We start from the raw sequence: 27318 nt of genomic DNA, 5'->3' as shown, positions 1-27318 counted from the left end.
ACTTTTCTGGGTGAATCTGTCCGTCCCAGCTGTGGACTGTGGCTGTGTGTACAAGTACACAGGAAATGATTTGATAGTCAGACAGACAGGAAATGACGGATGAGTTCTATTTCCATGACAATGACATTGCATCGTCACTCACTTGAACTAGTGCGTCAAGTTGAACAAATTTAACATTGCAGAGACACATGAGTTTGTCTCACTCTGGGTAAACAGGAAACCAACACCCCCAAAAGCCAAACGACCGCTTTACACACAGGTTTGAGTTACACAGGGGCAGAAACTTGGGAACCCAAATGAATGAGAAACGCAAGCCGATACGTGTGTTACAACGCGATAACACCCTAGTGGAGTGAGTTTGAGAGCTGAAACAAGCTGCTCTGGGCTGTTTGGTCCCGACTTTCCCTTCGTGTGCCTTCTTCCTTCACAGCCTTCCTGAGGAGGTTGGGGACGAAACTCAAAAATGGGTCAACAGGGACAACAGAGCCCGAAGGGGAGGAAGTGACAGTCCGTCTGTCCGTCTAAGAGTTTGGGTCTGTGAGACTTGAAATACAAAGGAACGTTACGACAACCATTAACATAACCGAATACGAATCGAAACAGATAAAAGAAGCTTTTCCAAAGTGTGCTGCCAGGCTTGTTCATCCGAAGATTTGGAGGTGATTAAAGTGCGTGGTCACTGTCAAAAACTGTCCAGTGAAGACTTTTGTTCTCTCATCACGTCACAGAAAGGAGACCCAGATATGCTCGGTATGAATTTCTCCTCCTTCAAATCTTTCCTTCCCTCCACGAGTTTGGCGTTTCCTCTTCTTCGTGCTGATAGGAGGTCTGTTGCTCCATCCACACAACTCATTCAGTCTGGTACTGAATCCCAATTTCCTTAAATCAAATGAGAATATCTGTCCCTCAAATGAGACAATTCTACTTATGACTTTCTCCCAAAAAGTTCAAATAAGTTCAAATAAGTGACTCTAAGTGATTCTTGAAATAAATAGCCCATTCTGCTAATGTGCCACCCAATGGCACTACAGACTCCCCAAAATGAACTCAACCATGAGGTGCTTTGAGTTTCAAAACCTCGGAGGAAACTTTGGGTGATGTCAGGAAATCAGAATGTACCTTTAAGCACGTTGAGTCGTTTTGAAATCAAGTCAAATCTTCTCACTTTCTTCACTTGCCTCAAGGAAAAATAAGACTTTAAAAAAACCATTACTTGACAAAAATGTTGTTAGGGTGGATTTTTCAGTTGCAGCTGGTTCTGGTTCTGGGGCGCCGTAGGCCCGTGGCTAGATGGAGTAAGTGGAGCTCTCAGACTGCTGCTGGATGTAGCACTGAAAACTACCATCGCCGATGGGATGCTCCCTGCAGGCGGGGGAAAGGGCAGAATTGAGACCACTGTTCACTCAGCGCCATCACAGCAGAGGATACCACATATACACACGTAAACAATAATACATACTGGCTTCCTATTTTTGTCTTCTTGAACTTGTCGCGCTTGTACTTGGTGTGCTGCTGCTCCAAGGTTTGCACTGCTGACACGATGTTTTTGAGGGTTTTGTAGGTCTCCTGGGGGTCGTCGATGAGGAAGCTGGAGTACTCCTCTTGTTCCGGCCCGTCGTACACCGACGCACTGCCACACGCCTCTACAGGGGGGGCGGACAGACAGACGGGACAGCGGCAATGTGAGAGCTCGAGCAAAAACATATGCATTCATACTGGAAAGGGACTTGACTTAAGTGAGCACGGATGTATTTCCCAAACAAGCTTGATGGGATGTTTGTAAAGGTTAAATATATAAATACATTTAAGTGACACAAGCAAGCAAGCATATCAAATCTGACCTTGCATCTTGATCAGTTTGGCCATGTATGTGCTGTAGAGGGAATAAATCCTCTCAGTCTCTCTGTCTCCATCTACGTCCAGCTGGATGTTGGCTGGAAGTCCACTGAAAACACACACGCATACACACACACACACACACACACACACACAGAGGAAAATGAGAGAGCAGAAACACGAGGCCATAAAGGAAAGGAAGATAAACGGTGCAGAAAGTGACGGCGTATTGATTTCCACAGCTGTACACACCCTGTGCATGGCGTGCAGCCAGGGGCGGCGTCTGCTGAGTACTTGCAGCAGAGCCAGTGTCCGTTGAGGTAGGCTGAGGGATGGTACATGCTCAGGCGCTTGCGGTTGCACTGGCTGACTTTGGTCAAGATGTCGATCCAGTCGCGGGCCTCCACGCAGTTGTTTGCCTGGATGTACAGCGCCCTCTCTGGCTGAATCACCTGGAACATCTGGAAAGAGAAGGGAGACGCAATGTGTAGGTTGATTTGGCAAAAGCTCTCCTGAAAACAAACAAAAACAAAGGGATTGGAGATGTGAGATGCTTACATTTTTCATCTTGAAGGACTCCTCCTCCAGCCGCTCCACAGCCAGGATGTTCTCTATTGGAATGCTGCATAGAGCGCCCTCACCTGGAGATAAAAGGTAACACATCAGCTATGGAGGAACATGAGAGAGGTTTGGACCAGATGGAGGAATGAGCCAGACAGAAATAAGTCAAACATAATAATAACTTGTAACTTTGCCTTACCTTTGGTTTTATGGTAAGTAAACTCGTGGTTGGTGAGGCGAAACCATCTCTTCTTGAAGTTCTTCATTCCAAACCGGTTTCTCCCTTGGGCCCTCTTTATCATAAATCTGAAGTGAATGGAATGAAACACTTATATATTTATATCTATATGACCAAATGTATCCCCTGTATACAGTTTACATTACAGGAGTACAGCAGATTTGTCATTCTCAAGTATTCACTCTGTAACCATGATCACATTCCTTCTACATGCTCTTAGTTTCTTGCATTCTTTGCTCCAATGCTTACGAAAAAGCATCAGCAGTACAACACTCATAGATTAAACAGTGTATCAAAAGGATTAGAAACAAACCATTTACTGAGAAATTGTGTAAACATTACTGCAGACCATTTTCCAAAGCAAATCTGTGGTTTGTATTGAGTTTAGCACATTCCAGAAGGGTTGATACTCAACTTGGCGCTAAGTTAAGTCAATGTTACATGATCTTCATACAGTAATGCAGCTGTAAGTTGAGACCTTAAACATTCTGAATACTTTCTGGCATCTCAGATTAGAGAATCTACAGCTGGAAAGCAACAGCAAGATGCAAGAATCCTAATCGGTTTTCACAACGTTAAAGTTTAACTTATTGTTTATCATCTGACAGCACAGCTCATGAATGTTAATGTTTCCCACCACTTGTCAAACCTCAAGAATGCTGCGATAGAAACCGAATGTGGCTTCTATCAACTTTAACACTCAACAATAATGGAATTGTGTTTAAATCAAATTTAAAATTAAATAATTACAGCTGTCCACTGCCTACAAGTTGACTTTCATACCATTGTGAAATATATGGAGAGCCATGGAAATGGATCATAATCAAGAATATCAAAATCACACTTTGGAAAATGGTCTTTAATAATGAGAGATAAACACAATTTGTTTGTAAGGAGCTAAAACATATCAAACCACCTGCACGGTCCTTTAAGGGTACAAACACCAGGAAACGTTGGTTTCACTCCACAGTTTGAGTCAGAGGATAAACGTGGAATACTGGGGACACACCCACTTTACTACTCCCACCAAGTCTGCACTAGATTGATTAAATAAAACCCCTGGAATGGCCCTGGAAAATCCAGTGTGCATGGTAGTGATGTGGTCAAGGAATCGAGGGGGCCAAGATGCGGGCGGATACGTACAGCAACCAAGGCCTGCTGTCACTGTCACACCAAGCATGTCAGGCATGACGAGGGGGGAGGAGGAAGAGGAGGAGGAGGACTACTGGCAGCCTCTGATGGAAGCAGCTTGAAGGTGAACACTTTACTTTATACCATTACTGTCTGTGTAAGCATCATTTGTGGATGCAGGATGACAGAAATCCCTCACGGTGTCCCACATTGTCAGAGAGCTGCAGATGATTTGCTCCAATGAGTCATGTCACACCAATAATCCGGTTATAAAGTAAAGTGCAGCCGCAGCTACGGTAGCGAATGATGTCATTGGGGGGAGAAAATGGCTGGCTTGGGGAGGTCACAGCGCATACACAAGGGGTCACAAGGGCAAAGCTTTTATACAGAGAAGCTCTTACCTGCCCTTCGTGCCTTTTGACCCCTTCCCATCAACCCTCTTTATAGTGAGTTTAACACTCCTTTGCGGTAGCAGAAACAAAAGAGGGTGGGGGGTGTGGATGAGCGAGGCGTTGGCACACCCACTGTCAACTGAAAACACTCTTCCCCTTTATAGCCTCATTACAAACTGAACCAAAACAACAGCCTGCGTGTCATCAGGGGGGAGGGGGGGCGATCTGGACTCTCACAGTCTCACACACTTGGACATGCACAGGTCCGCCTAAAACTGTCAACACAGCATTGAGTCTTACAGTGCATACAAGCTAGAAGAATGGAAGAGGAACCTTGATAAACGTTCACCTTGGTCACCATGGTTAACGATGTTGTCATGGTAACACTACAAGGACAGTTCACTGGGTTTTTTGCTCATATTTTTCACAGGAGTGTGTGTGAAGGCTCAGGTGGAAACATAGGTTTCTCTATGTTTGTAGATTTACATGAAAACATATTTTAATTTATTAACATTTATTTTAAATTATTTTTTAAACTATATTAATGGTTGTAATTATTCTATGTTAACTGAAATATTTTTTTGATTGTAATTAAATTTTTCAATTAAATATTTATAAATTTCTCCCATAAAGCACTTTGAGTAGCAGTCAATTTATGAAAAGTGCTGCATGAATACATCTGATTAATTAATTTGACTCATTACCACTCATTACTCTCTCTAAATTAATTGGATATCAAATATTTAAGCCTTTAAAGAACATTGTTGTCAGACTTATTTACTTACTTCCATATTCAAGTTGGCAGTCACTGTTTACTGATCGGCCTCATAAGAAAATATGATTGAAAATATGAATGAGCTGTGGTTTGTTCTTTACATGAACATCAGATGGCTCCTTACCCTTCCTTCAGCATGATGGGGGTCTCAATACTCTTCTGATCCCACTTGCCAGATGTGGAGATCAGGTCCAGGAACTGTGAAGGGAAATAAAGGATGTACTTTACATTCTGCTCTCACTCACACATCTAATTAGTTCCTGGGAATTGAACCATGGCTTGTAAGTACACTTTGCCTGTTTCACTCGGCATAATCTGTCTCTAGTCGTGCTTAGAAACAACTCTCATCATCATTTTATACTTTTCATTTTAGATCTATACTCACGTTCTTCACAGCGTCGGCATATTTCTGCTCATTGAAGTAATCGTAAAATGCAGCCATGTAAGACTCCTTGAAATTGGCCTTGAATCCAAAAAGAAAAAGAAATAAAAAAGAAAGGATTAGACCAGTGGTTCTCAAGCTGTGCTACGAGCCACATGCCCCTTGGTTGTACACTTGATAACTCTCTATAGACATTTGTTGTTTACACTTTCTGTTTTGTTGAATGCTCATTAGGTCGCGTGTAGAAACTCACAGATTTCGACTTGGCGAGACTTCCCAGCGTCTGGATGGTCTTAGAGATGAGGGTGAGAGTTCGTGAGGTGGCTGGATCCTAGGAAAGCAGACAGAGAATGAAAACTAAACTACTAGGAGAACTACATGGTTACTTTGCTTTGAATGGTGTGTGTGTGGTTTTTGACTCAAACTCACAGGATGGTGTGGCCGTAGTTGGAACAAGTTGGGAGACAGGATGGCCGGAGCAAAGAAACGCAGGAAAATGAAGCTGCTCACTGCTGTGTATCGAACATCTTGGTCCACTGAGCAAAACAAAGCAGGGATATAACACACAAAACACAATTACAGTACATACAGTGCCTGCAGTGCTAAGTGATGACCAACAGGGGGCAGCACAGTACACTCTATGTCACAGTCTGTATCCATACAACCATGGCGTCGACACAAACAGCAGAGCACATGCAGGCTTTGTATGATCTGTGATGAATAGAAAAAATGTCCTTGGACTAGTTGCACATCCTGTCCTTTATTGTCTATTTCCTGTCCCTTATTCGCTCCGTGCTATCTTTCATTGATTCCCCGAACCGGTAAGTCATGCAAGAGGTTGGTTACCTTGGAAACGGGTGGCAGCAGATTCTCTTAGCGAGAAGAAGATATCGCACATGACAGTGGGACAGCGGACGCCAGAGGTGGTGATAACGTTGAAGATGCGGTCGACGTACTGACGGAGGTTTTCCTGTGGAAGGTGTGAGAGGCAGGTTAGATATGTCAGATGACACACACACACACACACACACACAGAGAGGCTCATCTTCTCACCCTATTCGTCTCCAGATTCTCCGACTCTTTAAGTTTGACCGGGTCGATCTCACAAGATTTGTGTTCCGTGCAGATCTGTGAGGTTTTAGTGAAATATTGAAATATTAAACTCACAGCAGCTCTGGTTTGTAGATGATGTGACATAAACGCTGTGCCTTACCTCATCTATGATGGGTTTGAGCGTGACCTGCAGGTAATGCATGCCGGCCAGCTTCATGGTCTCGTCGATGCACTTTGACGTTAGAGAGTTTCCCCTGAAAATGGTGTTCGGATCCCTGCAGGGGGAGGTAGTGAGTGTGTTTTAGTACAAATTAAAACCACTTTAGAACTCTTAATTGAGATGGTGTGAATGCATATGAAGAGATATTTCTACTGCCACTTTGATTAATTATGGTAGCAATTCTAAACACAGATCCCAGATAAGAAGGCTAATTAGTTCCGTTGAGAGTTTCTGGCTTTTGAAGAACTATTACTGATTTTTCATCATAATTATCATAATTATCTCATATCTTCGTCTATGTTTTCGTAAAAACATCAACACTCCTGCGAGCAGAAGTGTAATCCCGTCCTGGCAGGTATTAGATGCAGAGCAGAGGCTTCTGGCGTTAATCAGAGGGACGGATGAAATGAGACGCTCACTGTGTGCGGTTGACTTCGGCGTGAGCGATGGCGCTGAGGAAAGGCACGATCTTGCCGTAATGGAGAAAGAGACGCACGAGCGGAATGGCCGCCTCCTGCTTCTCTCGACACACCTCGCCCAGGATGTGAGCGGTGGACGACGACACGGGCTGCACAGAGGAGACACGGACAGGAAACATGTAACGCTTCAGCCTAACGTGAGCGTGTGAAATCACCACAGTAGACACACACACACCTCTATGATAGCCGAGTCCAACAGTAGATCTCTTAGGGGGGTGTAGTGCTCGGAGGGGAAGACGTGGTCCTCGGTGTAAACGATGTTCAGTCGCAGAGAACCGAGCTCTTCCACTTTCACCGACTTCCCTCCGTTCTCCCTCGGCTGGAGAAAGTACCTGAGGAAGTGCAGAGGAACAGAAGATTAATGCCAGTTGTTAATGTCGTTAATACTGAATTGGACCCGAAACGGTGTTAACGTCTGGTTGGCAAAGTGCAAACCGAGGAGAGACCCATGATGTTCCTCTCACCATGCATCGTGCACTCCAGCCTGGCCCAGAACCCTGAGTGGAACCCGCACGCCTCCCAGGAACTCATCCCCAAACTTCAGGTTGCTGGCGTTCCACAGGTCGACCCTGAACATGAAACACACACACACAGCACTTGTTTACAGACTCTGCTGCTGTCAGTGTTGACGGTGACCTGACAGACCCTCATCTCACCTCAGTGCTAGTTTGTCCACATCCTCTTCTTCTACATCAAACTGCCGTTTTGTGTAACTTAGAGGCCGCGTCACCTGGAGACAGACAGAGGTGGAGAAGGTGGAGAGACAGGCATTCAACACGGGAAGAGATCGTATTTACTAAAGACTACAGAATGAAGTTTACAGTTACTGTTTCAATGTTCAGCTTCACTATTTTGTTTAGCAATTGGAACAGAAGACATGAAAGGAGCCATATGACACAATGAGCTTATTTTCTCTCTCTTCTGCACATAAAGTAAGTCGACCATCCTTGGAAAATGCTGGATGATAAATGGATACTATAAATGAGCGGTTTAGTGTCTGTATATTATGAAAACGCAAGGGGCCGTCTAAAAATGATAGTGCCATTAAAGCCGTTAAAGAACTCAATTACAAATGTTTACATCTTTGAAATGATCTCTTTGAAATGTCTTCCTATTTGTACAAACGTGATCTACAGTGTGTGTAGTGGTCCAGTGCTCTTACGCGGTCACATCACATTAAGTGAGTGTAGTTATCACAAGGGCTGGATTAAATCTGATTGTTCGGGTGGTGAGTGTGGCGACTTTTTAATAGCAGCAGCCTGAACGTCTAAAGGGTTGTGTCAGCAGTGAGTCATTTGCATATTGTCAATGCCCATCCAGAACAAGAAAAACAAGGGATTGGAAACAAGCTGCGAGGGTTTGGTCAGTGTGGAGCTGTTTGTCAACAAACTGCAGTAACTAACTCTATTTCTAGATCAATACTGACTCGCCCATGTAGGGAGAACAGCTTGTGAAGGCTTGGACCATAACAATATAAAATAAAATTTAAGACAAGAAAGATAAAACCCCAAACAGGCAAAATGCATGACAGAACCATGATAGTGTGTGTGTGTGTGAGTGAGCGTGTGTGTGTGTGTGAGCGACACAGAAGGGGGGCTGCAGGGAGTAAACACCACAGGGTCCTCAGAGTCCTGTTGATGTGGCGGAGGGGAATAAATGAGAGGGTCTTGTTGGGCAGAAATCAATGGGCCAGATTGTTTGAGTGGTTTGTCTGAATCAATCATACTCTTGTCCTGCTGTCCTCTGATGCTGCAGCGGGGAGGCCAGAGGGAGGAGGAGCAGAATGTCACGCTGCTGCTGATCGAGGGTTAACGGGTGCACTGTGGAACTCACTTAGTATATACTGTACTGTATATTGTGCTGGGGAAGTCAGGGTTAGCCCATGAAAATCCCAAATTGGTCCCATGACTTTCCCACATCAGAATAACTCAAACAACCCTCACAGCGGCCATGACGCAGAACACTAAACTCCTTAATTGAGTCTAAATGTGTCAGTACACATGGGAATGTTTGTGTTTCAATGCTTGAAGTAACCGTGGGGATGCTTGGTGTAGGTCTGTGTGTATTAGCTGAGTTAGTGTCTGCAGCTGTATGCATCCTGATGGACCGATAATGAAGTCAAATGCTCAAAATCACTTTACCTCAAAATAGAAAACCTCCTCAAACTGTGGATTGTTGGTTTTCCTCTTTGCCTTCGTCTTCTTGGCTTCTGATCTGAAGGAGACAGAAAGAGGTCAAACTGTAGTGTAGGCGTACATCCTCTCTCTCTCCCTCTCTCTCTCCCTGTGTGTGTGCGTGTGTGTATTCTGACCTGGAGGGTCCCAGGAGGGACACAGCAGCGTAGGGATCACATTGGCCATTGACGATCGGGAGACCTTGGCACTCCAACACTCTGGAGACACACACAAATACACACACCAGGCATTAACAAACAAGCACACGTGACGGGTTGTTATGCACACTGCACACTGACTCACACACACACACACAGCTGTATCTGGGGGTGACCTGAAAAATGCAGAACATACGCACACTGTATGCTAATTTTAAAGCACAGGGGTAAAAGTGTGATCTCTTTCAGCGCTGTGTGTCTCATCCATCTCCCTGACCTGATCTCACTGCTCTCACTGCTTGCTCATTTCTGTTTATTCCATCACACCTAGATAGTCGTGCAAATTCCTGGAAAGGTTGTAGAATGTGCATACAACCATTAAAGAAGTGAGCGGGTCCGAGTGTGGATCACAGGAAGTAGAACCTTCAGGGCCAGAGGACGACGGGCCAGGCTGAGGACGTGGCCACTCAGGTGTTTTCAGTGTTCGTTGTACTGTAAGGACCCAAAGGAGAACTTTTGCCTTGTGTCTCTTCTACTTCTCATTCCTTCTGCGGCCCAAAATGGGTCCAAATATCACATCAGCAGGGCCAGGGGGCGGAGCTTCCTCCATTCTCCTTCCTGCTCTGATTTAGAGGCTGAACACAACCATCCATCTATCTATCTATCTATCTGTCTATCTATCTCACACCCACACAATGTCTGTGGCCATTCACTTCCCAGATGACATCATGCTGTAAGCCCGGGGGGGATTAGCGTGTAAACAGGACACCCAGTGGGACGAATCACTTCCTGTGTGTCACACTGATGCACGGCTAGTCACTCTCTGCGTGATGAATTACACAGCGGATCACAATGCTACCCACAATGGACACACACACACACACACACACACACACACACACACACACACAGGTTCATAATAGGAAGCAGGGAACGGGCTGGGTTAAGCATCACTAATGCCAGTGCACTTCCTGTCAGTAAGCTTGTTTATGTAACCCCTGTTTGGCCTACTCGCCCCCTCCACCCCACCCTCATCTCTGCCCATCATAGCAGCGAGCGGCGACAGGCCAGACAGCAGCGTTTCAGTTGACGTTACTCCTATTAGCTCCGTGCGCTTCTTCATTTCCCTGCCCACACACTCTGTCACCATCCATTCCCCTCAAACCAAATGAAAACCAAATGACATCATGCTGAGAAGAAAAACGGATGTGATTAGGAGTCGGAGTGAAGAGCGTTACAATATTTAATGACTTGAAATGAAACGCATATGTTGGCTTGAGTCATTTCCTAAACTGATTAAAGGGGTTCATTTGAGGTGGATGCCCATCAGATGTCTCTTAATGAGTGTGTTGAATAATGCGACCTGTACAGATGCTGCTGCAGATGTGAAGTGTGTGCAAACTGTGAGATCTGCATCCTTGTAAACAAACACACAACATCAGTCCAGTCAGCATACAGCAACGTCTCATAGCAGGAGTCACTGGACGATACAGATTTATATAAATATGATCTTAACTGTTTTCCTTTATCAGGTTCAAGCATTTCCAGGCCTGGAAAACCTGGGACTTCTCCAGGATTTTCAAGGCAAATTCACTAAATATTCTATTTCTAAGTTCAATTGAATTGGAAACAACGTAGGTATGAATGGACACATCTCCCTCTCGCTCTCTCTCTCTCTCTCTCTCACACACACACACACACACACACACACACACACACACACACACACACACACACACACACACACACACACACTTGACTAGATAACCTCCTGCTGCCAGCTCTAAGCTCCTCACCCACTGTGTGCTCTGGGAACAGAGCCATGCTGGCTCAACATTACACTTCGCTGCTGTGAGTTACAAAAAAAGATGTAAACAAGCGCCTGCCCGCATACACACACACACACGCACAGACACACAGACACACAGCCAATCCAAAGTTGTCGCTTTTCATTGAGCAATATTAAGATTTCACAGACATGGCAATAAATGATGTCACTGAAACACTTGAGTGCAACTTTTAATCATGTAATGCGGTGAATCAGAATCTGTGTGTGTGTGTGTGTGTGTGTGTGTGTTTAGCCTCACCGTGTGGCTAGTTTATGGTTGACGACTCCGCTGTCTGTGATGACTTCACTCAGACGCAGCTCCAGGTGCACTTTTCCCTGTAGAAAACAAACAACCAGAAATCAGGTCATCAGCTCACACTTCCACAGGCGCAGCAGGTCACATGATGCGCTCACATGAGGCTAATAGTCCATTACATTCTGTTTTTAGAAGAGGCCTGATCCATATCCGGTATGAGCCCAAAACACACACAAGCAACTCTCTCATAGGAACCATACACAAACACTCATCTTTCCCATGTGACTTCACCCTGGAGCCATCGTCCCTCTGAAGTGATTGGGTTAATGACATAATGACAGCGTAACCCTGCAGCTGTGTAGAGAAGCTTCATTAATTAAACGCCATCAGTATGCAAACTCACTGGCGTCGCTTTTTCTAAGCGGTTCAAGCGAAAGGGAACAAACGGCAGCACATACACATGTGCACACGGGGTAAACAATGTGTCCTCTATTGCGAAGAGAAGAGAGACACTCCATCTTCCTACTTCATTTGATCCATCTCCCTCGCTTTCTCTCTTTTCTCTCTTTCTCGCACACATCCTTCCTCTCCCCGGTTTCTCCCATGAATGTGTCTCTGTTTCAGAGTCCCGCTCCAGGGCTACACACACCCATCTGTCTGCAGATGTTACTGTTCACTGGCTGAATATGTGTGTGTGTGTGTGTGTGTGTGTGTGTGTGTGTGTGGTGTGCCACTGTGTTTTACTGCTTCTATTGCTTCTATGCAATCCTGTCTGTGTGTGCATGCATGTATGCAACCATGCGTGTGAGTGAGGGAAGCCACCACTTACTGAAGAGTAGAGAAGTCATAAGTTAGCACGGACGAGACACACACACACAACGCACAAAAAAACACTCAACAACACAACGATTTGATCAATGATTCAGGACTCATTAGTATTGTTCAAAGCCTGGGTGAGACAGTAGTGTGTGTTGCGAATTCCAGTATATGTTATCTTTGTGTGTTAGTTTGCAGCCTGGGAATATCCAGTAGGCGGTGTTAGTTACATTACAATTCAAATCATGCTAAATCTTCTATGAACTGAAACTCTTCTCCACTTGTTGCACCGTCCTCACAAGCAGCAACCTGGAAAAATGTCCAATTTATCTCCTATAATCTGATTGGCTCCTCGTCGATGTTTCTCAGTGTTCCAAGACAACTGAATGATTACATATCACGCTTTACTGTCCTCATACAGTCCCCTTGACCTTACAGTTCTGCAGCCAGTGATGATGCATCGCTGGCTCATCCTCTCTCAGTGAGCAGCCGCGTGCTGATGCCAAACCACGACCAGCACTTGTCATGAGGAAGGGACCTGAGCTTTGCTGTTTTTCTATGTTTGTTTGTTTCCTCCTCTGTCTCTGTCACTGCTTGGCTCATACTGTCAGCGAAAGGCCAGTGCAGACAGACACGCACTGGCATTATTTTTTTGCCACCCGACAGCAACATGGCTGGTCCAGAACCCATAGAAAAGCTCAACCAGAAGCCATCAAAACCTACAAATACTGAAAGTTTATGCATTTGTATGTTTATGTAGCCTGACCTTAACTTACATGAACATATTCATACAAAACCGTGACAGAACTATGACATTTCAGTGTCATTTAATAACCTCCACTCTTATAGAGGTGCATGATCGCTCTGAGACAGGATGATGACATAAACGCCTGTGACTTGATGGGATCTACAGGATACATGGAGAGTCAGGTGACTTTGACCCTGCATGCTTCATGTTTGAGGTGCACACATGCTGTGTTTGTTTGGGTTTGGATCTGCTTCAAATATGATCATGCACGCGCTACACACACATGCACAAACACAAATATGCCTTGAATAGCAAGTGTCATGTCATTTATGAATGCATTCGGAGGAGGGTGGAGATGGAAAGCAGCTAGAGACATCACAAGAAAAGAGAAGAAAAGACAATGGGAGAGGGGTGTGTACACAAGACATGAGTGTGTCTGTGTGTGTTTGTGTTTTCTCACTCTGCACTGACCTGCACCTCTGAGTCAGCGCTGACAGGTTGGAGCTGGAACCAGGTGTCTTTCCCGTGGTATTTCTGTAGATCCTCTTTCTTTACCGCAACTTTGCCTGGGAGCAAATTCGCACATAAAGACAAAGATGGAGAAACAATTCTTTTTACACTTCCCCAAAACGCTGATGTGAACCAACACAAACGCACACACACAAACATGCTCATTCCAGTTCACATAAAAAGACTCATGTCAACACACACACATAGGGATAAATACCAAGCGCTGCTGCGTCAGTGACCTAGAAACCATACTGACACAACTAGAACGACTTTTTTTTTTACAGCACACACCCAAAGCCACAAACACCCCCACCCACACACACTCAGACACATTCAGGAGCTGTGACAAAGTTTTTTATTTTGTGGCAAGATTTGTGAAACCACATATACATGCAAACATACATACACCCAATCGCACACACTCACACACCCACTAACTAGATAAGTACTCCTCTCATTATGACTAAAATTCGAAGTAAAGGGCGGCAACCTGGGCACATTAACTGTCAAACTGCAACCAAAATAGAACTATTCTTTGGTTTTCAGTTGCAATTCTGTAGGGTAAGGTAAACTACACCACCACCCACACACTTTCACAAATCAAATTTATGAACGCTGTGGTTTTCTTAGCTTGCGACAAGCTTGATAATTTGGAGATATTATTTTCAGAAGAGATTTGCAGAAGTGAGCTGAGTCAGAATTGGTTAGTTGCTAAACAAAAGCATGAAGACACATTCCTCCCGACACGCCACTGACTCAGCATGTTGCCGTGGAGACAGGACCCTGACAGCCAATGGTGGCTGGGTTGAGAGCGTAAACATCTGGGGTGCATCATGAGCAACTTCCAATCACAGGAACTGACACATGGCCGGGAATCGAGTCTGTGTCTAATTATGCAGACGGTTGTTTACGCTTCTCAGTTCTGATTGGCCGAGAGGATTAACCAAGTCGGACAAATGTGACTACAAAACAAGAAATGAAACTCTAAATTCTGTATTGACTTAGATTTAAATGTTTTTATTATGTGGAACAAGGTTGGAGATCCTTTTTTGTGTTCTGAACGTTGGATGTTTGAGTTTTAATGCTGAGAAATTAAACTTTCATTCATATGAGGAAGAATGTGCCGTTCCTTCATTCAGACGCTGCTCACCAATGCTGGAATCCCTCCTGAACACATCCCTGTCGAAGATGTAGAAAGAGAGATGTCTGAAGCTACGCGGGATCTCGCAGTAGAAGTCCTCGCCGTAGAACGGACTGGAGGAGAGAGGAGACACAAGGTGTGAGGAGGACAAAAAGAGGAGGAAGACACACCCTTCTTCTGGTCACATAGAAAAGCTTAACAACAAACACATTGTGGTTATTAAAAAGCATTTATCAGAGGATGAGTAAGGGGGATGTGAGGAGCAGAAACAAACAAAAGAAATTCACTTTAACACTTTGGATCCGATATTAGAGGGGACTTCCAGGTTCACTGAAATCATAACCCTCTTCCTCTCCCTCTCACTGCAGGTTACACTGACGTTCGGGTTGGGAGCATGTTTGATCAGTAAATAATAATTCTTCACTTAACAAATCTAATCTCAAAATACATTTTTGGTTGATAAAAGAGTTGGGAAGAAACATAGTAAAGACAAAAAGATGTTTTGCCACGAATCATGTGTCCAAACACAATGGGCCTCTTTGTGACCCCTGGCCACAGGGCACAGAAAGTGTCACCAGACTCTTCCTCACCTCAACAACCCATAGATATTATGGCAATGAGAGTGTTGTGAGTCGAGCCCCCAGGGCCGGAGCTAAAAATTACTGACTTCTGTCACCCAGTAGAGACAGACAGACAATCTGACAGACAGACAGTCAGGCAGGCAGTCAGACAGACGGACAGACAGACGGATGAATGGATGATTATGCTCGACTGCATTTATCAACACTGCACCAATGGGTGATTGAATAACTTTAAGTATAATCTGATTCAATTGTAGGCACAATGCAATTTCATCATCCGTCCAGCCAAATGAAAAGATTTTTATCTCTACTTTGTATGAATTCAATCTAGAAAGGAATCACAATTTATTCAGACAACCATATGTAATAAAATAGATTTGCTGGGTATCGGCCTGGTCCAGTATGACAGAATGAGATGAGATGGACTCTGCATTCTAATGTTAATGTCAAACTCAGATTGCACATCTTCCGTCTAATACTAATACTTTCTTTGATGTTTTGGTTGGATAACTATAGAATTTCGACTATGTCCTGTATAGTATATGTTGTAACTTAACTTAGAAAAGGACTTCAACATACCTTGGAGATGGATTAGACTAAAAATGGAAGAATTGCATTTCCAGGAGCGATGTGTATACGCGACTGTGCTCAATGCGACAAGAAGTTAATCTTTAAAAAATCAAGTCGACAGATAAACAGGCGTAGTTATGAACCAATGAGACTTGAAGGGCAGATGGTAAACGTCCCCTAACGTGCAGTGTGACATTAAGCCATTAATCTCACGTAATAGTCTGAGCCTCTGAGTGAACCAAATAATAAATGAACTCTGGGGTTGAAATCAATAATTTACTTAACAAGGATGTTATTCAATCCTGATGAATATCATGAAATAGCTTGTAATCGCATTTACAGTTTTGGTAGTGGCTTTAATCCACAGTAAACCACAATACAGCATAATATTCACAAATATCTGCGTCTAGAAATTCAGGTTAAACAGCTAAACTGGTCCTAAAATTCTCTTGATCTCTTATCTCGATTATTCAACATACCAAAGGGATTTCTCAACAATCTTGGTTCTGAAGACCTCTTCCTGGTCCAGGTTGACAGTGCAGTAACAGTCCCTCATCTTGTTGGGCCCATGGTATGGAGGGATATTCTTGGCTTCACCTGCACAAAGGAAGGGAGACTTTGTGTGAGACCATGTGCTTTGTGCTTGTTAGGACGCACCGTCACAGACAATTAAGTCATACAAAGCAGCATTATGTGAGCTTATGCACCTAATTGTTTCAGAGGCTATTGCAGGTCATAGGTGTGTATCACTCTTTAAAACACACTTTAGGTAACATTACATCACTAAATCCGCCAGTGCAATAATGGGCTTAGCCCAGGGTGGCTACTTTTAAACTGCTCACATATCAAGCCATGCTTCTAGAAACCTGCACGCATGCAAACAACAACCTCTCCTTGTCACTGACATGTGGAAATTGTTTTTGTGCGTCACTGCAAAACCCCTTCGGGTGTGTGTGTGCGTGCATGTGTGTATGTTTTGTCAGATTTGTGAATGAAAGAATCTGCGTGGGACATTTCCTGAATACTGCCAAAGCTCAATCTGTTCATCAAACATGTGTGACAGATAACACTCCCTTTCACAAGAATGCAGTCCAACCACACACACTGAGACACACACAGACACACACAAACCGCAGAGATGGTGTTCCAGTCCCTGAGGACCAATACAGCGTTCCTTACAAAGCTGTGAATCCCCGTTATTCAGTACACAGCTTCTTATTCAATCTCCCACGTCCCTGGGGACACATACAGACTCTGGTTACACGTGTAGTCTCCCAACTTTGCCATTGTCCGCTCCATTACTCTCCATTACCTGCGTGGGAATCCGATGCTGTCACTCAGCAGTCAATCTGGCCTGGAGCAACCCAGTCATTATCAGAGAGCTTTGCCTCTTCCCCGTGGCAGCCTGAGTCTCTGCTGTGTGGGTGTTTGCCTCACAGCTGCACTGCTGTTAGCAAACTGACACTTTCTCCTTTAAATGATCCTCTGGGTGTTATGCATCAGGTCTCATTATCCTGGGTTCTATTTCTTTACGGATGTTGTTGGCTCTCTATCAGGCCCGGTGTCTTTTTTTTGGAAGCGAATGCATATCGGGTTTCAAAATTGGTCCAAACTTTCACCCATATTGACCTAAACATGTTGCCAACTTACACATTTAGCAGACACAGAGGAACATTAGCAAACCCACTGAAGTTGTGTTTCCTTACACCCGGTGAAAGTAAGACATCTATTCCCTGACTGACTCTACTTGGCACTGTTTCATTTTCACAAACTCCTGAGAAAAATATGAAGGCCGTCACTCTTTGTAGTTGAAGTGCAGAGAGACATAGTGAATGTAAATGTAATAACAGTTGTTGTCTTGCTTCAAGTGTGTAATATAACTTGTGTTGTTTTATAGTGGAGAAGAACTTAGCTTGAGTTAGCTTAGCTTAGCTTAGCGTCGGGTCAGGTGCAGACGATGCCAAATAATCATTCATGTGTTATTTTAATCCATTATTGTTTTTAATCAATCAAAAATTAAACTTCAAAATGGAAAAATTAGCATACAGGAAGGAGGCAGCTTACCTGATTAGAACATTTAAATGGATCAATAAATTGATTTCCAATTGCATAATTTATGTTTCTCAGAATAATCGTACATTGATTTATGCTAATTCAAGTCTAATTATGGTGTTTATATGAAAAACTGATTGACTGCCTTAATTACGTGCTTGTGAACGTACTAAGTGTGTGTCTGTGTAATCTCTACACAATGATTATTTTTGTGAATGAAAAGAAAGAAAGAAAGAAAGAAAGAAAGAAAGAAAGAAAGAAAGAGTGTCTGTTGGTTTGTCCATTTCTGAAAGACGATCCGACAGGCATTTCATTAGAACTAATGAAAGAGCAACTATACATTAAATGTGAAGGCTATAAAACCAAAGCGATAAGCTAAAGGAGGCTAAAAGTGCCAGGGAGCTGCGGGGGGGAGGGGTGATGATTCTCTGCGGGGATGAGGATGAAAGAATCATTTGATTAAACAATTAAGGGGGTCGATCACAAGAAGAAACATTCCAACTGCTGTATTAGGAAAATCTTCAAACGTACAGTCTAACATCCTCTGCGCTCCCAGTGTATTTCTGAAGCTATCATTTGTATTTCACATCCTGTTATCAGACAGCAGAACAGGTTTTATGGGTTCAGACAGACTGCTGCGCCTCTGCTGCAACAATGAGCAGCTCTCACGTCCCATCAGTGACAATAGATGACCTATCGCCTTGGTCATGAGGCAAAATGCTAACGTGGAATTACAAGGTTTGGATAAAGAATGATATGTTTCCAGCTGTGCAATCACGAGCCAGACCCGACCGTCCTGTATTTGATGGTTATCTCATATAGATACACACAAAATAAACTGAGGTGAATAAGTGTCCCCGGTGGGATTTGTATTACAAACATTACAACATAGCTACCCTGGAGGCTAATTCAAATTCGGAGCTTGACACTCGTTCACTGTGAAACCTCACTCATTCACAAAAGTAAAACACACCTGAGCAGCTTTCATTTGTTTTTACAGAACTCTGCTAGTGTTTATGTGAGAGTGCAGTGATGACGCAATCTCCCCCATGGATCAGAGGTTAGCAACAGCAGGTCAGAGCGGATCTCTCTCATCTCTTTCTCTTTCCCTTCTCTTACCTCTGTTACTTAATCTCCTACCTACTGTCCACCTCCTCTGCTTCCCCTCATTTATCTCACTCCTGTAATCCTTCCCATCCATCCCAGGGCTCCACTTTTCCTTCTAATCTCTGTTTTCCTCCGACCCTCATTCACGACCTGCTAGGGCTCTTAACTGGATTGCACCATCCAGGTCGTCCCAGTAACCAAACCATCAAGAGATTAACACTGGTTTCTCAGCTCAGTGTGTAGGTGTGTGTGTGTGTGTGTGTGCAGGACTTAACTCAACACTTGAAACTAACTCTGAAGGCCACAGCTGAGCTCAAGGAGAGCAATAAACAGCTAAAAAGCAGGGCAGGACCACTCAGTCCATACCCCCGCTTACACACACACACACACACACACACACACCCCTAAGTTCATTCCAGTGCTTTAGCAGCTTTGCAATCTATTGACTACAAATCACGTATACTTTACATTAATGCGTGTCTAGAGCCTTCCAAGTTCTGTTCCCACCTTCTCTGCATTCGCGGTTTTGTTTCAGGTTGTGAGGCAACATTCTAGGTAAGCGGCTCTAAGCTTCAAGATATCCAAGACAAATAGTCAAACAGGGTTAATCCAAGGAGCTATTCAATTCTAATAATAGTTCTCACAATATCCAAGGATCATCTCAAAGGTTTCTACAGTTCCGAACAGACATGGCAGGGATGCAGACATAGCTGAGGGCTAAACTGAATGTCTTACATTCTTCATAACTACACCAAATGATGAAAATGTCCGAACCGTCCCAGTGATAGGCCTGTCGTTTCTGCCCTGTCGCTACCTACACACTCCAAGCTAAAGACAGCAAACACAGCTAAATGTCTTAAATCTAACATGCCAGTCAATCTGACATACTCGTCCGGTGATCACACTTTTACTTCCGAGGCAATTTGAGAATAATCAATGTTTCCAACTGCTGGAAAACAGACATGTTGACTGTGAAAGACGATACAGCTTGAACACATTTGCAACTTCTCTCGGGTCCATTTTCATAGAGTCTGTGAGAAAGGCACACAATTATAATTAATTCATATATAAAGGCCTTGGCAAATGGCCATCAATAATGTAAAGGCTGTGGAAGTTGTAGTTACTGAGCTAAAAAAATAACCAAACCACTACAATCCTTCCTGCTTCCTGTAAAAACAGACAGGGAGCTGCTGGACGGTTGGTTTGGATTTCTGGATGAGCTGATAAGCAACACCAGTCAGTGGGAGAAGACTTTTAAAACAACAGTGAGCAGGATTACGAGGTTATGTTTTGCATATTCATACATATGTGATGGAGTGAGTTACAAAACAAAGGATAAACCTGTCCAGTGACCTGCCCTTCCCACAAATTAAATTAGACACTTCATTACAAAGCCACCTTCTGTAATCCTCTGACTCAATTCTCTGTATTTTCTCCTCTGTTGCTTCCTGTTTTCAGCTTTCCCTTTGTCTTCATCCTGTTTTTCTAGTATCTGTCTACACATTTGTGGAGTCATCTGGGAATTTGGTGTAGAGGTGAATGGTGGGCCAAGGAACGTTATACTAGATTTTGAGGTGGATCCAAATCCTATTTTTAAAGTTGTTGAATTTTTAATCACATTTGTTTCAGGCCATAGACAACCATTCAGACAGCTTGTCCTCCTGTGTTAACACTAGGTTACTGTTAGATGGTTGCAGAGACTAAAGACTGTACAAGAGGCCATCAAACGTCTAGATGAGATCATGATGATTCAGTTCAGTACACACAGTTGAAGTAATGTATCTGCAATACACAGAGCTCCCAATATCGAATTATTGATTTCCTAGTAAAGATAGATACATAATATAAGTAAACATCAGGTTTTCAAAGTGAAGGAGTCAGATTCTAGAAGTCAAATGTCCACAGTAAAGCAGGTTTTGAGTGTAATATGGTGAGTTAGAGAGAAATGTTCTTGCTTGATGGAGGTTGGCGCTCTCACATGGTTTCTTTTCCTTCCCTCTCCATTTCTCTCGCTCGTTCTCTTTTTCCGTCTCTCCGGGGGCCCTTATTATTTCGCTCCTCAACGTTCAAGATAAGCAGAAAATAAAAATAACAACAGCAGCGGCGGCAGCTTTCTCTTTTCATCAAGCAGCACTTATCACTGCAGCTGCCCTTAGAGAGTATCGTGCATCTAGTATCTGAGCAAAACACAGGCGGTGCAGGCGAACACTCGGCACGCGTGGTCACATACACACGCATGCAGCGCACACATGTGGGGGCGGTGGGCAGGATTGCGGGGGAAATAATGGAGAAAGTAAAAGGTTGAGAGCAAACAGCAGCAGATCCTCCACATCTCACTGGCTGAAGGAAGATGGAAGAAGACACAGTGTCAACAGAAAACAAGTGAAAAGAAATGAGGAAGCACTAATGATTGAGGTAACACAATGGAGGCAGTGAATGTTCCACTTCCTCCTCCTCCTTCTCCTCTGTTGACTATTTTCAGTTGGCCAGCCACACTCTCTCTCTCTCTCTCTCTCTCTCTCTCTCGCTCGCTCGCTTGCTCTCTCTGCAGTTGTACAGTTACAAACTCAGAGAGAGAGAGAGAGAGAGAGAGAGAGAGAGAGAGAGACATACACACAGCACTCCACTCGTTATTCTAATCCTCTCTGACATGAACACATTGGAGGATTCGCGGGCGTGAATGCTTTCGGCGGCTGTGTGCTCCCCAAGCGAGCCTGGGAAACACAGGCTCAAGGAAGGAGGCGTCAGTGAGAAAAATACAAGCAGTGCACTCAATCAGGGAGAAGGAGAGAGGTGGAACACTGCAGACGGAAGGAGAGAGGGGTGGAGAGAAAGAGCGAGAGCGAGAGAGAGAGAGAGAGAGAGGGAGAGTCACCCAGATAGAAAAGTGGAGAAAGCTACAACAGGAAATGAGATGAGGAGAAAGGAATTTCAACTGGATCCAAGATGTAGTTTAAAGGCAGTGAACAACCCAGTTACCCCTGGAAGAGTGTGTGTGTGTGTGTGTGTGTGTGTGTGTGTGTGTGTGTGTGTGTGTGTGTGTGTGTGTGTATGTATCAGACAGAGAAACCGTGAGGAGGAACAGAGAGGACAGACAGACAGAAACTTGTAAGAGCTCAATGTATTATCCCATTATTAATACTCAGAGGAGCAGTTCCTTTGAGGTCTCTGAGAACGATGTCAAAAGGAGAAACAAAACAGTGTAACAAGTCTGGATTCTATTTCTAATAATGACTGTACATAAAAACGCTGAGTACATACTCACACTCACATGCACACACACACACATACAGGATGTTTTTATAGTCATAAGAGCAATTGGAGTCCCCGCAGTAACACTTTATTGATCCCATAGCAGATTAATAACCAGAATAAGTGCTTCAACTAACCTATTGATGGCTGTTTCTATAAATAAAATGAAAGCCAGAGCACAAAGTCATGTCTTTTAATAGCTTATTTAATTTGACTAGCAGCCAGTAAAAACAATGGTTGTTTCTCATTAGGGCTATTTTATATCTTTTCTTCTGCCAGGGTCCAAAGCAAACAGTCATGAACAGGCCCGGCTCTGAGTCAAATTCAATGAAATGCCACCATGCAAATGCACGGCACAGCAAAGAGCACACTGCCCACACACACACACACACACCACCGTCAGACAGGAAGCTGCCACCACCACCACTTACCTCCTCTAAATCAACAGGAAATCCATTTAAACCAGCAAGACCTGTTACACACCTAAATCTGAGTTTCCATTTAAATCTCAGCGTCGTTTTATAGCATCACGTAAATTCTGCCTCGGCTTGTTAATTCACTACGGATGTACCATTCTTGTCTTGAGTATACAACCGAAACGGAAGATTGACTGAGGTGCTTACCCCGAATTAGAATAAATCAATTTAATGCTAATGGAGGGAATAATCGAGCAACGAGTTCACTACTGCAACAACACACAGGATATGAAACAGGAAACAAAGGACACAAAGGAAGTAAACATCCGTTGGTAATAATCCACACGTCCATGTCAAATCAACCCACACTAAAGTCCCGCACACACACACACACACACACACCGTGCTGGCAGTGTCGGCACATCCACAACAACGCGTCGGCCTACAGTTACAGGTTACACACCACAGTCCCACTCACAAACCAGCATTCAGTTACTGATCAAACCCATTCTGTCTTTGCACTGCCCAGAGCTAATGTTCACACAAATACTTCAGTCACAATGGAAAATGTTCATGTAAAGCCAAGATACACAACACAACACAAACCCACACACACACACACACACACACTCATCTGTCCACCTTGATGGCAGAAATCAGAGGCAACAACATGGTGTTTTCATTCAAGTTGGAAGATTATGTTTCAAACCAGTGTGTGGACGGTTGGGGGGGGGGGTTGGGGGTTGGTGTTAGAGCTTTATACGGCCTTGACGTCCTGTTGTCGGCTGTGCGGTTTAACCCCGAACCTTCCCTCCACCTTTCTTACCCATTTGCATCATTCTCAGCTGGATTGTGCGAGTGCTTTCTCGCTGCCACGGTGAAATAAAGATGTAAAACGTGGACGTCACGCGTCTTTTCCATCCAGCGCCGCACAATAAAACACGCGTGGCAACGCACAATGGGCAAGTACAGTAGATACGCTATCTTCTGCAAGCACAGGAAGGGGAGAGCGAGCGTTTGTCCCCATATGTGGCAAGTTGACATTGTTGGTGTTACCAGGGCAGATTACAGTAGAGCAGTTGCAAAACCACCTGATCTAATCAGTGTGTGTGCGTGTGTGTGTGTGGAGCCATATGCTACTGTACGTCTTCTGTATAAGCACTTTGTTTTTACAGAGGAAAGCAACACGACAGCACCTTTATTTACCCTGTCTGAAACGTCAAAATGTGTCTCTCCTCTCCTCTGCTCAGCATAGTGAATGTTCTTCAGTTAATGTCATTGTCAGCAAGCAGAGGTCATCCCAGGGAGGGATCAAGACCACAGTCTCCCTGAAGGACATCTGGAAGAATCCACATGGGCATTTATTTACCCCTACTGACCCTGCATGCGGGGGGCCCGAGGCAAAACGTCACCCCTATTCCCAACTGAGCCTGGGGCGCCTTGAACCGAAACACGGCCTACGTCTATACAGTCAACAGGCGTGTTTACAGCAAACGGCTTCCTAGGGAGTTCGCCTTCTAGGAGGGACGGAAAAAGTCTGTATGAATGGGGGTATGGCTGTTTACCTCACCAACAACACACCGGACGGGAACTGAACCATTCACCTAAATATGAGTGGGAGTCTCCTACCCCCATGAGAGAGTTTTCTAAAACCATTCCTCCCCTCCCTCTCCTCTCCCCTCTGTGTCTCCTATTCAGTCTGGACAGGAGGAAGTTTGGGAACCTCTGTTGGCCAGCTGTCAGGAGGAGGGGATGGCAGGGGGGGTCTGTGTCACTGAAAACCAGCTTTTCCCCTCATGGGCGGCACCCGACTCAGCCCAGCCCGAGTCACCCAGTGTGGGCTGAGTGACCTCAGCCTCATTCTGCTGCTTCCTGCTTCAGTCTTCTCTCCTATATCCTCCAAACCGTTTCTTCAGACATTTAATCTGGTGTTTGTTCCGCCGTGGTACAACACTGTTACTGAATCATACTTATATGGTAATAACACTAGATAATGGTGACAACAGGGTGCTGGGCCAACACCATAAAGCCTGAGTGGGTCAAAGTACTTCAGGGGAAAGTCAATGATGCCTGAGGGTGTCGCAACAGAAGGTGCCATGCTCAAGGGGCATCTGCCATTCCCATAATAAAGCCACAAGCCACTTAACCAGTAACAGGAGGATCTAAACTGTGAATTTTGGATTCAACCAACAGCAAAACACAATTTGAGGACTAAACCTGATGTTTTATATTATTACTCAATTACTCTCTTCTAACCAATCAATATAGAATTAATCAGAAACAAGGAAAATGCTTACCTAAGCCATTTGATACAATCTTAACCTCAACAAAGTAGTGCTCTTTTCATTATTCTGTGATGTGATCTGTATGACTCTGAGCTCCGGGTCCTCGCAGCGACTGAAAAGTCATTTGGATAATTAGCGTAAAAGTCTCAGGCCCAGCTGTGCCACTGTGAGTTTCCGCTCTCCCTGATCGCTGACAGATGAGCCACAGTTCCCTCCTGTGTGCGAGATGATACCTCTGTCCCTCTCTGTGTGTCACTACATCTGGTTTGTATTAGCTTGTTGCCATGCAGGAAAAAATACAATTCTTTTGTAGTCTATTCCAGCCAATCGGGAAGTGAATCGGGGGGTAGTTTCCTGTTTCCTGTGTTCGGCCAGACGGTACAGACTCGGGGTCCAGTAGCCCTGTTCAGTTTCCGAAATGCATGTGTTCCTCCAGGAAACCTAGGCGAGTCATCACAAGGCAGAACATAACAATAAAACGTCTCCTCTCTCTCTTTCAAACCAAATGTGGCAGATTTTCAGCGCCGCATCAACAGCCAACTGCAATCTCACGCCAAAGGACAACCTCCAGCCCCGAGTCAGATGACAACAGTGTGATGCAAGGGTTACACAGACATTACTGCTAGAAAAGAGCCATGGGAACCAGACAGGCAGTGAACATGACTCCACTGCAGCTCCCAGGTAACTCCAGTGCAAACTATGCTGTCATCACCGTACAATATCACACCAGAATGCATCAGAGGGGGGATGATGGCAATCTGAATGCTCGATTGAGCTATTCTATGTAAATAAGTCATGATATTGGTATCATCCATAAACACAGACTTGTATCTATCTAGTAAACAGTTTGAGACACTTTGAGATTTAACTCCCCAGAATCCCAAAGGTGAAAGGTCAGAATGTCATATTTGACTGAGCCACTTGAAGCCCAATAATCTGTGGCCATCTTTAACAGTAGTTAAGGAGCTTATAAATCCAGCCTTGCTTCCAGCTCCACTGAGGAAGAGCCAGCGGATATCTGGTAGCTGCTGGAGTGTTTGTGTGGGATGCTGGCTGGTATCACCCCACACCCCACAGCTTGTGTGTTTGTTGTCATTTTTCCCCGCTCGTCCCTTCTCGTCGCATGTTTGGAGTCAAAACAATCCCAACCGCACAGCCAGGGTGGTTTGGGTGCCAGATGTCGGTTGAAAAATGGAAAAGGGGGGAGAGAAGACGGCGGTCCCAAAGGTGCCACAGTGACCGGGACAGCAGTTAGACCACACATGCTTTATCATGTTTCAGTATTAAAAAGGCAACATAGACAATATTGAGGGGGAAATGTTTGACATAAGCACTTCAGGCTGTGTCATTTTACAAAATATGTACAGAAATGTCAGGGGCTGTGTAACTCAAGAAGCTTATGGTGATTGTATTTTTCTGTGCCGTTACATCTCTATTGCATTTTCATTACATTCCACAGGGGACTTTTGTGCGGATCAATGTACAGCTCTCTTATAAAAATGTGGTTTTATCTGGTCTACGTTTCTAAATGATGGAAAACGCTGACCTTTCCACTAAAGCTTCCATTGCTAGTCATGGATATCCAGAGGTACAAAATGGAGACAAAGTATATATCTGAACATAAGAAGGGAACAATATGATGGGGAGTCTAATATCAAGCATTGCTGAGAGAAGAGGGTGCAATAACATGAATGGGTGGCAGCAAGGTGTATTTAGGGTTTATTTCAGATGAACAAAGTGCTGGGAAACCATCTGGATTTGCAGCTGTGGAGGCTATAATGTGTCACCCAGACTGCTAAATAACACCCAGCCACAAAAAAAAGTGCTCTTATCCCAGATAGACTATGATTTGGTCCCTGTGCCAGCTGTTCAAAGCCAGAATTTCCACTGCATTTGATCTCCTCCAATTTCTTCCTTCTTGATTCAATTTTACAATTTGCGTTTTTGCAGCCTGTGCGCAAAGAGGGAAGCGTGTGATTTGAATTACAATAACAGCACAAGAACAAGACAGATCTGTCCTCCCCTGATCTGTCCCCAGCTTGGCCCGTTAATGTGGAGCCATCCATGGAGGCGCACACACACACACACATACACACACACACACAGACTGGGGGTAGGGAATCTCTTACCTATTTTGATTTTAACGCTCTGGAAAACCCGGAGACCTTCTTCTTCTACCGCCATGCTGCCTCTCTCCCTTCTTGGCTATTGAATAGAAATAATCCTCCCCGGCGGTGGGTTCTGGCCTATCCAGCGCACGGCTATTCCAGGGGTTTTGCACATCTATGCTCTCCGGACAGCGACCATTCCGCGTCTCGACCGCTGCTGCTGTTGGCTGGATCTGATCAGGCAGCAGC

At 44.4% G+C, this 27318-nt stretch overlaps 1 protein-coding gene across 1 annotated transcript; it reads right to left on the bottom strand.

Moving 5' to 3' along the window:
* Window positions 1–629: 629 nt before the first annotated feature.
* On the bottom strand, window positions 630–27318 carry rasa3 (RAS p21 protein activator 3). Its single transcript, XM_076155839.1, has 24 exons — window positions 27091–27318; window positions 16329–16446; window positions 14708–14811; window positions 13519–13613; window positions 11487–11563; window positions 9379–9459; window positions 9209–9281; window positions 7724–7797; window positions 7532–7636; window positions 7243–7399; window positions 7008–7156; window positions 6529–6643; window positions 6369–6443; window positions 6162–6285; window positions 5745–5851; window positions 5569–5646; window positions 5319–5396; window positions 5058–5131; window positions 2597–2703; window positions 2395–2477; window positions 2089–2297; window positions 1842–1945; window positions 1460–1643; window positions 630–1362 (listed from the first exon to the last, which is right to left on the bottom strand). The coding sequence occupies exons 1-24, from the start codon at window positions 27143–27145 to the stop codon at window positions 1287–1289; spliced, it is 2502 nt and encodes an 833-aa protein (XP_076011954.1). The 5' UTR covers window positions 27146–27318; the 3' UTR covers window positions 630–1286.

The sequence above is a fragment of the Genypterus blacodes genome, unplaced genomic scaffold (assembly GCF_046128005.1).
Source record: "Genypterus blacodes isolate CSIRO-AG114 ecotype Tasmania unplaced genomic scaffold, CSIRO-AGI_Gbla_v1 ptg000067l_1, whole genome shotgun sequence".
In the NCBI taxonomy this organism is placed as follows: Eukaryota; Metazoa; Chordata; class Actinopteri; order Ophidiiformes; family Ophidiidae; genus Genypterus; species Genypterus blacodes.
The sequence above is the reverse complement of the archived record's forward strand: the minus strand, read 5'-3'. Positions and strand labels throughout refer to the sequence as shown.